Source organism: Balaenoptera physalus (genome assembly GCF_965194825.1).
Source record: "Balaenoptera physalus genome assembly, chromosome: 11".
In the NCBI taxonomy this organism is placed as follows: Eukaryota; Metazoa; Chordata; class Mammalia; order Artiodactyla; family Balaenopteridae; genus Balaenoptera; species Balaenoptera physalus.
In genome coordinates, this window is record NC_138896.1 from 6,208,752 (window position 1) to 6,222,849 (window position 14,098).

Consider the following 14,098-nt stretch of genomic DNA (forward strand, 5'->3'; position numbering starts at 1 on the left):
AGTCATCAGTAATTTTCACAAACCTAATCATAAAGATTAGCATGACTATTGTCTTTTGATAATCAAAGAGTTTATTATGGGACTTGCTCTTTAGGAATCCAGGGTAAACTTTTTATTAAATCAAATGAGTAGTACTTTAATTAAATATTATAAATATTTTTTAATATAAAGGTCAGTGTAACGGGCAATGTTGTGTCTCCCACAAAATCCATATGTTGAAGTTCTAGCCTCCAGTGCCCTTGGATGTGACTGTATTTGAAGATAGGCTCATTAAAGAGGTAATTAAGTTAAAATGAAATAACGAGGGTGGACTCTAATCCAATCTGATTCGTGACCCCGTAAAAAGAGGAAATGTGGATACAGACATGTACAGAGGGAAGACCATGTGAAGACACGGCCAACACCCTGATCTCGAACTTCTAGCTTCTGGAACTGTGAGGAAATACATTCTGTTGTTTAAGCCACCGGATCTGGTATTTTGTTGTGGCAGTCCTGGCGAAGTAATACAGTCAGTGACATATTTTTACAGGTCAAATATGAGCTGTATGAGAGATGATCTGGAGAAGTACTTGTTATAGAGGAGGCATTTAACCAATACTGACTGGTGCATTGCTGCCCATTTACCCCTGTGATAACCCTTGTGGTCAAACAAAATTAAAGATGTGCAGCTGTGAATTGGTTATAACTTCTAAGAAATTCATAGTCCTGTTGTGTCAAAAGCCTCTGGTGTCCTGACTCGTATTCTCAGCATCCTTTCTAGTTTCTGACTCACTGGGGGGACAGGTTCACGCAAGCTTCCACTCTTCTCCCTGAAAGTTTCTCTCCTCTGTGTTTTGCCAGGCTGCTCTGCTTTCTGCCTCGAGGCTCTTCTGACTTTGCCTACCGGAGGCCAGCAGTAGCTCTCTCAGCTCACGCCACGCACAGCTTTGAAGTGTTGGTGAGTTAACACTCCTGGGTCAGCTTTCAATCAGGAGACAGTAGCCAATGGATAAAGGTTCTTGTCTTTCAACCTGTAACAAGACAGTTTTGTAAGACCATTCTCCATGCTTCTTCAGAGGTCCTGGTGAAAATTGAGTTCTGGTTGCCCACAGCAGCAACTTCAATAACACACTCTCGTATCATCTTCTATATCTTTCTCCCCATTCCCTTACTGCTTCTTACTAGGATCACCTCCCAAATGACCTGGCTGCACACAGGTAGTTGTCTTAGGTTAAGCTTTGGGGGGAAACCAAACTAGGAAGGTTGGTGTGAGAAGAAAGTCTCAAATGCAGCCTCTCAGTTCTCTGGAACTGGGTCTCTCACCAGTCCGGTGGCGACAGGGATACCTCCTGGTGTGCTATGGCATCAGGGCTACTAAGGCGCTTCCTGCCTGTGGTGGATTGAATATGAAGATGAATCATTCGTCTTCGTGGTCGCTCTGGCACTCGAATGGGAAAGGGGCAATTGTACTTACAAGGCTGGGGGATTTTGCTGGCTTTTTTTTTTTAAACTTTCATGGTCAGCCAGCTGTCAACTCAGGGCTCACCATGAGAGCTAGAAAACCCCCATATCAATGTTTAACTATGGATATTAATGATTAATATTGGAATTGCAGGGCATGCATAGACTCATGTTACTGTTTTAAAAATTTAGTCTAAACATACTGTTGCAAAAATATCCATTACTGCATGCAGTAGGGTTAAAATAGACACACAGCAATGAAATCAATGAGGACAAATAAAGTCAAAATAATTTACAATTATAAAGCAAGAATACGAGCAATTCAGAACCGTAACCAATTTGATTGATGGTATACTTTTTGACAACTTTATTGAAGAATAATTGACATAATCCACACGTTCTTAAGGTGCACAATTTGATGTTTTGATATATGTATATATCCACACAAACATCTCCAAAATCAAGGTAATGAGCATACCAGGAGTATCTCCAAAGATTCCTCCTGTCCGTTTATATTCTGTCCCCCTGACCCAACCCTGCCGCTACCCTTTCTGCAAGCAACCATTAATTTGCTTTATATCACTATCAATTAGTCTGAAATTTTAAGAATTTTAAATAAATGGAAACCTATCTTATATACTTTTTTTGTCTGCCTTTCTCCACTGAGATAAATTATTTTGCTGTTCACCCATGTTGCTGTGTTTATCAATAGTTAATTCCTTTTTACTGCCAAGTAATCTTCAGTTGCATGCATTGTACACTTTGTTTATCATTCCACTTGTTCATAGACGTTTGGGTTGTTTCCAGGTTTGGCTGTTATTCATCAAGCTGCTTTTGAGCCTTCATGTACAAGTCTTTGTGTAGACAGAGGTTTCATTTCTCTTGGATAAATATCTAGAAGTGGAATGGTTGGGTCATATAGTAGGTGTGTATTTAACTTTTTAAGAAACTGCTAAACTGTTGCAAAGTAGTTGTACCATCTTACATTCCCACCAGCAACACATAAGAATTCTGGTTGCTCCCCATCCTTGCTAACACTTGGTATGGTCAGTCTTTTGAATTTTAGCCATTTTAGTAGGTGTGTAGTATTATCTCACTGTGGTTTTAATTTGCAATTTCCTAATGATTAGTGATATCAAATATCTTTTCATATGCTTATTGGCATCCTATATCATCCTATATATCTTCTGTATTTCTTGGTGAAGTGTCTGCTCAAATATTTTACCCATTAAAAAAATTGGTTCGCTTGTTTTCTTACTATTCATTTTGGGATATATATATATATATATATATATTTATATATCCATAGTTATATATAGTTATAGTTATATATATCTATATCTATATATATATACATGCAAATCCTTTTATCAGAAATGAGAGTTTGAAATATTTTCCTCCATGTTGAGGTTTCCTTTATCATTTTCTTTATACTGTCTTTTACAGAGTAGAAGTTCTTAATTTTAATGTGGTTCAATTTATAATTTATAATTTTTTTGGTGGATATGCTTTTTGTGTCATATCTGATTAATCTTTGCCTAACCCAAAGTCATAAAGATTTTTCTTCTGTTTTCCTTGAGAAGTTTTATAGTTTAGGTTCTACATTTAGATCTGTGATCACATTTCGAGTTAATTTTTGCTTTTTTGATGAAGTTTTTAGTTCGCCTTTGTTTTTGCAAGTTATTTTTGTTGGATTTTGAATTTCAGGATGATAGATGTTTTCCATTCAATACTTTAAAGATGTTTCGGCAGAGGATCTTTCTGCTTGCATTGTTTCCAATGAGAAATCTGCTGCTTAGGGTCTACCAAAGGTGAACATTATTCTTGTGGAGTTTTGTTCTTATTGTTCATATGTCTTCAGGACACAGATTGTGACCACTTAACAATTAGGAGGTAATTTTGGGTATGTCCTTAGCCAGGGCACCACACTGTACATCTTCAGGGCCTCTCACATTGGTGTCTTAGGAGACAACCTTGCAGCAGGGGTTAGATGGCTACTCTGCATCTTTGGAATAAAACAGTCACCACTTAGCAGAACCTAGTGCCCGGCAGATCAGTCTTGTACCTATTCTAAGGGGAGAAATATTAAGAGGAACTCTCTGTCAGGAAATTTTGCCCAAGATGCTTTTATGCAAATGATAAGTTTTGATTCATTCATACAATTAAATAAATTAAAAATTTTTAGTTAGTATCGAAGCTTTCATTTGACCATAAAATACATTATTGTTTGTGTTTTAGATTTTTTTTGTTACTGACTTCTGAAATAAATAAGGTGCAAGCTTTCATTACAATATTAGCCTGATTTGTGGAAGTCACACTAATATTTGGTTAGTTAAAATTGCAGTTGAGGCAATGTGTTATATTTAATACTAGAAAGTAAGTAAAAATCTCAAGTCAGCTTGCAAAATGCATAGTGAAACTCTTCCAAGAAATTAATAGCATAATATATAGATATACTTAATATGTAAAATAATATTCATTACTTGACATAGAAACTGCTTTCTAAATACATTGTATTTTTGCATTTCAAAGAAACAAAGAATCAAAGAACCAGGAGGAAATTTGTTCTGTGCTATTTCTCTTTGTAACTAATATTGGACCAATTCATGACAGAAAGGTAGGTTTTTACCTATTTCTGTTTTCTCTGTACTCTAGAGAAGTTTCTACAGTTGAATAAATACAGTTAAATAAAGCCTGGATAGGTAAATGACGTGGCTGTTGTCTTTAATCTTTTAAGATATTGTATATAAGTTTTAAAAAAGTTTATTTATTTATTTATTTTTGGCTGTGTTGGGTCTTCGTTTCTGTGCAAGGGCTTTCTCTAGTTGAGGCAAGCGGGGGCCACTCTTCTTCGCGGTGCGCGGGCCTCTCACTATCGTGGCCTCTCTTGTTGCGGAGCACAGGCTGCAGACGCGCAGGCTCAGTAGTTGTGGCTCACGGGCCCAGTTGCTCCGCGGCATGTGGGATCTTCCCAGACCAGGGCTCGAACCTGTGTCCCCTGCATCGGCAGGCAGACTCTCAACCACTGCGCCACCAGGGAAGCCCTGTATATAAATTTTAAGGAAATTACTTCTTTCAGCTTAAAAGCTAAAGTCCTGAAACTGAAATATTGTAATCACTGACCAATAAATCAAGGATGTGGTTTAATGTGAAGGATTTTCTCAGTTCTTTGAATTAGTCTTAAAAATGAGATTTTGTCTTTTCTTATGAGAAATGTGTTACTCAGCTATGTTTACCATGAATTGCTGGTTCTTTGGATCATGTCTATTATACTGATGGTTGCCAACCTGATTACCCCATATCACAAAATTTTAGGGTCTTTCTGCTGGAGTTCTTACTGGGTTAGTGTTCATTTTGAAGGTATAATCAAATCCATAAATTGCTAATAGAACTGTTGGATTTAAAGCAACTAGCTGAAGTCTCTTTCCCCAATACCCTCTTAGCAAATCCCCTCCCCACCTCTGAAATTCTCTTAATCAGTTTTCATTACAACTATATAATATGTGACCATGATTCAGCTGCCTTTAGTTTAATTTCATCACAACAGCCTTTCATAAAATAAACTTCTCATGTCTTTGGATATATATATATCCATTTATCTGATTATCTATCTAATTCGAACAAAGGCTCTGTTATTCTGTTTATACTGTGTGTGATTATTTTAATGTGATTTAGGTCTTAACCGCAATGTAAATTCTTTTTGAAGTAGAATGGCTAGATTGCATTCACTTAGACATTTAAATTATCTGCAATAGGACGAAAATGGAAAGAGAAATATTACTTAAAACATCTTGTAATAATAGTCTATTGTATTCATCAGGGGAAAAAGGCTGGGGACCAACTACTTGGAGAAAAATTGTAGCATTTTGATTTACTCCTCTTTGGCATGCTATCAAGTAGAAGATGGTGTTTTCCCTTACCTTTCCCCCCTAATTTTTTGTCTTAAGTTTGCTAGGAAGAATGGAATAAAAACAGTGTATTTTTCAGGCTTATGAGATAACAGGAGAAATTCCATTCACATGTGTGGCAGCATAGGGACCAGGGAATAGCTGACACCACACGCACTTAAACATGAGACACAGGCTCTGTTTCCAAGGGCACGCTGCTGAATATAACCTCGGTGAAGAACAGCCGATTCTGGGGAGATGTAGTGCACATCACCCTGCAAATAAGACTCAAATTATCTTAAAGCCATTTTAAAAAATAAAGTGGCATTCTCATATTATATTAAAGGTCATTATTCATAAGAGTTTTGAGAATACCAAGAGTTATACGCAAGCCGCATCTTCTCATTAAAATGGTTTGGGGGCAATACCCACTGATTATTATCCATTATTATTGCTGTTGGTTCTGGGACAGAAGAACAGTGTCATTCCTTAAAAGCCAGTGGATTGACACAGCATTTTCAGTTCTCTGAAATAGTGGGAGTTATCTATTACATTGCCAAATTTGGTCTTTTGCTACCCGTTGGGAATTACCATTTGGTGTGCTGGAGTACCTTAATTCTTATCAGTCATAACGTCAGAGGTTTTAACTGCTTTGCACACATTTGAGGAGGATAGGGTATTTGGACAGTCTAAGTAGCAAACCCAGTTTTGTATTGAATTAGCTGCATTAAGCCAGGCAATCCCTCTGAAACACATTCTGTTGAATGAGAGAGATGCCAATATGGAAAAGATTCATCCTCGCTTCTAATTTAAGTATCCTGCTGGGATAAAGAGTTTTGTAGCAATACAGTCTGACAGTTGGTTAGTTAACAAACTTTCCGTACTAAAGTGATTGTAAATAGACTGAATTGGACCTGTGGTTTGGAAGTAACACTTCTTCCTAGCTATGTGTTTTTATTAACTTCTATGTGAAACTGCATGTACACACACATATATATCATGCCATGCCTGTGTGTGAGCGTTAAATGCTTTTGGTACAAAGTTAGTGTTGTTTAAAAGATCCGTTTCACTCTGTGTAGTAGGTGATTGTTAGCAAGACACGGCTTTGAAACATTGCTTAAATTACTCCCTCATGTACTTGTGTGCTATAGCTACAGTATTGATGACCTTTGATCAAGTTGTTAGGGAACAAGGGTAGCAAAATGAATACTGCCTGGGAATCCAGAGATCTGAATTCTAGCAAGGCTCTGCCACTGTCACGCTCTATAACTGAGAAATAGCATCCTTCCCAAGAGCCCTCACCATTGTCCCCTTGCTGAGTAGGTTAACAGTCCCATCTCGTGGGCCACCACAGTTTTTATACTCACTTCTGTTTGCTTCTATTAGAACACTAATCACAGTGTTTTCCAGTTTCCATGCTTCTCTCTTTCTCTCTCCCTTTACTGGTCTGTGACCTGTAGGAAGGCAGTGACCATGTTTTCTGTTTACCTTTACTGTCTTATGTAGTACTTTCTGTATAGGGGGCACTCAACGCATATGAGCTGTACGAACAGATTTGTATGTGAGGGAGTTGGAATAGAGTATCCTGAATAACTCAATTCTGTTTATAACGTGATAGTTGGTACAGTTATTTAATACAAATGGTCTGTAATAAACTTAGTTGAGTGAATGATTGCCAAAGCTATCATTGGGATTATACCAGATTACAAATTCCCAGATTGACTGGGTTTGCCTTGGACATCTGAGGTGTGTTATTCATTGGTTTGTGACTTATTAAGAATAATTGGAATATTTCAGAGTCATTCAATCACATTATGAACCTCAACAATGGAAGAAACATTTTTTATGGCTGTTCACGAAACAGTACAGTCTGAAGGTTATTTTGTCTTACCTTTAAAAATGGATTTCTGAGTATTAATCTCATTAGATTTTGGAGCACATTAGTTACTGATATTGCTAAAATGGGCAGCGATGCCATACTTTTAAATTTTCTTGAAAGCTCCAACGAGAACATACATGCACAATGTAATTCTGGATGGTTGAAATATCTAAATGTATGCAAATTTAGAGGTAGTGATATTTAATATAGAAATGTGATTTTGAGACTCAAACAAAAGGATTATTTTAGTCCTCCACTTTCATGTAAATGTAGGGGTGGGTCTTCATCTGGATCTGAACCTTGGAAGAAAGTCAGCAATTTGAGGATTGAACTCAACTTGAATTATTTCCTTTTCTTTTGTGCTTAATTAATAGGCTATGCTTCAGACTACTGGTCAGAGAAAATGCCCCAGACATGCTTTATTCTGGTATTTCTGGATTCTTTATTTAAATATTTATGTAATTTTAATTTTACTGTCTTCTTTAAGTTTCAATGTTCTTTATGATTATGAAATGTAGCCACATAGTTAAAAATTCAGAAGTTGCAGATGCATATGTGATGAAAAGTTGATCACATACCCCTGGTCTCATTTAGTTAGTTAACTCATTTAGTTAGTTTCCCCTCTCCTAAGACAGCCAATGTTAGGGGTTCCAGATCAGTTTCCTGATCTGTCTTTTATTTTATGAAATCATGTAATTCTCAGTTTCCAGCAAGCTTCTTGAGAGCAGGGTTGATGTCTAATTATCACAGTGTTTTACCCAAGCAAATATGTGTTGAATATTTCAGTAAATCATAAGCTCAGCCAAGGCCAACATCTTCGCTATCTTACATGAATATTTATAATACTCATTATTAGTGGGAATACACTCCCTAATAGTGTTTCTCCTTCTGAACCTTCAGTCATTTGGTTTCACTAGGCTGGATTGTATCCTTTTCTACAATTTTTGTTTTTTTTACAAATTCTATAATCCTTCAAATTTTGGATTTACGTTTTATACCTCATTATTGTCTCATTCTCCTCCCCATTCTCTGTCTTTACATACCTTAATGCTTAATACCATATGGGTTACACCAAATTATCACAATCTCTTATTATTCACTTTTGCAGATGTACAAAGAGTTCCCATATGCCCCACCCAGTTTCCCCTATATTAACATTTGTATTAGAGTGGTATAGTTATTACAATTGATGAACCAATATGGATACATTATGATTAACTAAAGTCCATAGTTTGCATTAGGATTCACTCTTGGTGTCTGTGGACTTGGACAAATGTATAAAGACATGTCCTGTATCCACCATTTAAAGTATCTAACATAGCAGTTTCACTGCCCTAAAGATCCCCTGTGCTCCATCTACCTATTCATCCTTCCCTCCCTCCCCCATGAACCCCTGGCAACCACTGATCTACTGTCTTCATTGTTTTACTTTTTCCAGAAGTTGTATAGTTGGAATCATACAGTATGTAGCCTTTTCAGATTGACTTATTTTCTTTAGCAATATGCATTTAAAGTTCTTTCAGACCTTTTCATGACTTGATAACTCATTTCTTTTTATTGCTGAATCATATTCTAGTGTATGAATGTACCACAGTTTGTTTATCCATTCACATTTTGAAGTCCATTTATATTATTTTCTGAAGAATAATTTTTTCCCTTATATGATGTTTAAAAGATTAAGTAAATGCAGAAGTAAAAACTATAGCTAATATAGTTTATTATTTCCAGAAACAAAGGATATGAGAAAATATGCCTCATGGTGAAACATTCAATTAAAACCTCTTTAGCTCTGAAATCAATATTTCATCAATATATGACAGGATTTAGATTTTGAAAATAAACACACTCCTTTTGTAATCATAAAAAATTTTTTTTAAATTTCATTTTCTGTGTAATCAAAATCTCCAAAAGCATGCGAGTGTAGAGAGAAATCTTTTCTTATGGATGTTTATCTCATTATTACATCTCAAAAATTTTTTTAGTGGGAAAGTTTTTAATGTATATTTTGTTAAGGCTTATATTATAGAGTCCTAGAATGTACAAAGGGAGCTTAGAGTCATCTGGTCCAATCGGTTGCCAATATCTGAATTTCTTCTCTGACATTGAAGGCAGGTGGTCTTAGAGCATATGTTTAAATGATAGGAAGCTTACTCTCTTACAGATCAATGGGTTTCATTTTTTTTAGGTAACTAATCATTAGAAAAGTCTTCCTTTTATTGAACTAAACTCTGTTTTCCCATAATTTTTACCCATTCATTCTAATTCTACTCCATGAATCAGAAAGAAGAAATTTAATCTCTTTTCCCAAGGATAGTCCTTTGAATATTCAAAAGAATATAATCTTTAGCTTTATTCTAGCTAAAGATAGCTACAATATCTCTCTGCATATTGAACTTCCTGAGCTCCTTATCATCTTAGATATCGTCCTCTGAATGGTTGTGCAGATGCCACTGTTCAAAAACATTTTGTGGACGCATGCCCAAGTTTTTCTCATTCATTCATTCGCTCTGTTTTTGAGTGCCTGCTACCTGACAGACTTTGTTAGATGCTGGGGATGTGATGGTAACCACTTCCCTGGCGGTCCCACATGGTTAAGACTTTGCACTTCCACTGCAGGGGGCACGGGTTTGATCCTTGGTCAGGGAACTAAGGCCCCACATGCTGCATGGACAAAACAAAAGATGAAACGTATTTCCAAGGGGTGAATACAGACCAACAAAAAAGTAAAATCAAGTAGCAGTAAATTGTGATGAAGGAAAGAAACAAGGGCCCAAGACAGAAATGAATGGGGTGGGGAAGCAACTTCAGAAAGTTGTTGAGGGAGGGCCAGCCTGAAGGAGAGAAATTCAAAGGAGGAGCATTCCAGGTAATCATGGTCATATGTGCTCGAGCTCTGAGGTGGAAAGGACTTCAAATTCTAGAAGCTGAAAGATCACTGGCATTAGAATGCAGTGAGAAAAGGTGCATGTGATGGTTTTAAAATATGTCTGTGTATCTTTTCCTAAGATGAGGACTAATTTCCGCCCCTTAATTCTGGGCTGGACTTCGTGATTCTCTTCTGATGAATGGAAGGTGGCAGAGGTAATGCTCTGTGACTTCTGAGGCATGGTCATAAAAAAAAAATAGCTTCCACTTGGTTTGCTCTCTCTTGGATTGATCATTTGGAGCGAGGTCAGCTGCCATGTCATGAGCTAGCAGCCTGTGGAGAATCCCTTGTGGGAGGGAACTGAGACCCCCCCCGCCCCCCAGCAAGTGCCAGGTTGTGCCTGTGAAGGACCCATGAGAATGAGCCATTTTGGAAGTGGATCCACCTGCCCCGTCAAACCTCCAGTTGACTCAGCCGCAGTCAACATAATATCCGCGGCCTCCTGAGAGACCCCAAACCAGGACCACCCAGCTAATCCACTTCGGAGTTCGTGACCCCCAGAAACGTTAAGACATACCACATTTATTGCTGTTCTGAACCGCTAAGTTCTGAGATAATTTGTTGTGCAGATAACTGATAGAAAAGGGATGTGTCAGGCAGATTGCTTTTGGATTCAAATAACCTAAGACCCAATGACAAGCATCTTACAGTGAGGAGTTTATTGGTGCCCTTACTAAGAAGTCCAGAGGTGGGCCTTGGTCAGTTCTGTGGCACAGTCACGTCCCCAGGTGCTGGCCACTTTCTGTTCTGCCCTCTGTACCAGGTCGGTGATGTCCCCTCACAGAACCACAGAATCGTAGCAGCAGTTTTCAGTCATCACCCGGACGAGAGAGGCATTTCCTTCTGTGTGTGTTTCTACAGATAAGGAAAATCTCTCCCTCACAGTTGGTGGCCAGAACTGAATAAAATATCACACATAAACCAGTAGCTGGCAGATGAGATAGCAGGGACTTTGGATGACACCTCGATTTCTGGCTTAAGCCACTAGCTGGAAGGTACTGCTTTTTTTTGTTTGTTTTTTGTTTTCTTTTTTAGGTCATGTGGGGAAAATCAAGAGTTCCATTCTGTATATGTTAAATCTGAGATGTCTTTAAGACATATACACTGAGACGTCAGGGAGCAGTTGGCTATCTACATTTGGAGCAAAAAGAGGAGATAAAAATGTAAGTGTCATCAGCAAAAAGATGGTTTTTGAATCCATGTAGTTGATGACTTGACCACAGGGGAGTGGATGAGAGGTGACAGCAGGCCCACAGCCAAGTCTGAAGAACCTCAGCATCTCAGATCTGGGTACAAGAGGAGCCAGTGAAGGGAAACCCGGGTAAATAGGGGGAGGAGGGCAGGCAGAAGATGGCATCCTGGAAGCCGCAAAGGCAGCATTTTTCAAGGAGGGAGCGGTTAACTGTGTCCTTTTTGCCAAAAGGTTGAACTAATAAATGAGGATGTGTAAGTGACCTTTGGATTTAGCACAGGATGCTGAGGAAGGAGGTGGATTCATAAGAGGACAAAGGATTCATGGGGCCTGAGTGAGTAGAGACAGCATGCAAATACTACTCCTTGGAGGAGTTTGGCCCTGAGGCAGTAAGGGTAGCTCTAAGGGGATGTAGGATCAGGAGATGAAGGCTAATGTCAGAAGACACCAGAGCACATCTCTGTGCTAATGGGAACTTTCCCTCATAGAAAAAGAGAATGATTGACAATACAGGAGAGATGAGGGACAGCCCAAGGTGTAAAATCCCTGAGGACAGTGCACACACACATTTATGCACATTCCTATGTAACTTTAATTATTAGAGTACAAATAGAATATCCATTGTTTGGGGAGAGTAATTTAAGCAGTATGTTGGCTCTATTAACTATTTCTCGGAGAAACAATTTGCAAAGTGGCTAAAAATCCAGACTGCTAGAGCCAGATTTTTGCGGTTTCAAGTCAGCTGTGTGACCTTGAGGAATTTACTTAACCTCTCTGTGCTCCACCTTCCTAATTTTTATAAATGGAGATAGTAGTAAAAGTACCCACCTCATAGGGTTGTCATCAAGGTCTCCTTAGTTAACGTACATAAAGCATTTAAAGCAGTGCTTCGTCTATGGTAGATGCCCTGTGTGCTAGGCACCTACTTGATAGTATTTGCTGGGTTTGGTTCTACTAAGTGACTTAGGCTAAAGGTACTGTTACCAGGAAAAAAATATTGATTTAAATTTTATTATTATTTTTACATGATATGGGAGTTATGTGTAGAAAAGTATCCTATATTGAGATGCAACCTCAAATAAAAAAGTGAAATTTACATTTTGAAAGATAGTTATCCTAGCATTATTAAAATCAATTGGTTAGTCTTCATTATTTATTAATTTCTTCTTGTAGGAACTCTTGCCTTGAAATATAAAACTTGACAAAACATGATCACTAGACATTCATCAAAAGCATCCAAAGGATATTTGGGGGGAGGCAGTCAAGGTGCTAAATTAAACAATATAGTTCAAAATGGGAGATGGATTCAAATCTTGTACTACGTACACAGCACTTTCTTCCTCCCTCGCTGAATGTTAATTCCCACGCTAGAACGTCTAGCGGCTTGCAGGAGTCTGCAAAGATAGAACATTTATAGGAATTAATGCTCGGTGGGTATACAACACGGAGACCCTGAAGAACTAAAAAAGCATGAATAAATGTATTCCAATTACAGGCTAATGCAGGGAATGGGTTTATGGTGCTTAGAGGTCTGGATCAGCTCTCTGACAGCCTGCAGACATTAGGAGCCCCTCATGACTCGCCTGCGATGTGGGCATTATGGAGTGATTTTTACTTTACTGCCTTTTCCATCAGATCATCCCCTTTCTTTCACACACAAGGTTAATTCACTTCTTGATCACATTATTTCCTCGCTGCTCTTTGACAATATAAAAATTCTGAGCGGACAGCTCAATCCCTCTTCCATCTCAGATTTGATTGTTATGGTATTGCCTGGCGTCCCTCAGAGGCCTCCAGCAGCCTTTGCCGTACTTTATGACACTTAAATGGCTCGGCTACAATTTCTCCATCTATTCACGAAATGCTGTTAATAACTCATTTCCAAAGAGGCCCTTCTTTATGGCTTGGCATTAAAGGAATTTTTATTAGGTGCCAGGATAGGTGACACACAGCCCCAGTAACCAAAGAGTTAATTAATCTGTTGAAATTTATTGCCTTTTATACTGCACTCAGTGTGACAGTCCCTAAGAGAAACAGATACTATATTTACAACCCAGGTTGAAATATTCAGTAATATAGTCTGCATACTGACCTACTCCATCAGTGTATGCCTTCTGCTGGAACATCCATTAATCACAGAAGATGAATTTGTATAATCTATCTTCTTTCTTATTCTGAGATTCCAATAAATATTGAAATAATAATTTATTGATTACCTTGCAATATAAATGTGTAGTAAAGTCACCCAAGACATTTTCATGGTAATGCATTTTGGAAGTTCTTGGCATTCTGTGGGAATAAAAGGCAAAGCTGTAATAGGAGTGAATACTCTTGTCGGCAGAGCACCAAACTTAATTTCATATTGTGTGTAGGGAAATGACAAGGTAGTTTCTGGACTACCAAAAGTCGAAGCCACAGCCACGATAATTACATTCTCCAAAGTAAACATCGTGAGTATTTATTATCACATTTGCACCTTACCTTCTTTGTGTTTTACCCCCAGAATATTTTAGACCACAAATAATTTCTTTGTGCCACCTTTCACTTGTAAAACCACTACTTTCCTGCACATAATACAGGCAAAGATGAAAAGGGTATAGGTATGGTGGGTACTATCTTCCACTTAATTCCAGTAACATCTTCTGGGACCATTTTATAAATTCTCAGTCTGAATTGTATATTTCCTATCACTGTTGTTTGGATAGTCCTTTGGATTCTTGCCCTAAATCTCAGTTCGCTTCTACAATTTTCATGAGTTCTTGCTATTACTTATG

The 14,098-nt window shown here is 37.9% G+C and overlaps 1 protein-coding gene across 4 annotated transcripts in view; it reads left to right on the forward strand.

The window, feature by feature from the left end:
- The window catches only part of LOC309637976 (uncharacterized protein), a 278,481-nt gene that overhangs the window by 2,253 nt on the left and 262,130 nt on the right, over window positions 1–14,098 (forward strand). For all 4 annotated transcript variants that reach the window (XR_014250895.1, XR_014250896.1, XR_014250897.1 and 1 more), the window contains exon 2: window positions 841–937. Coding sequence is in view for 1 of the 4 variants with exons in the window: in XM_082413441.1 (XP_082269567.1) it covers window positions 841–937 (97 nt within the window). In the remaining 3 variants the exon portion in view is untranslated. The remainder of the gene's footprint in view (window positions 1–840; window positions 938–14,098) is intronic.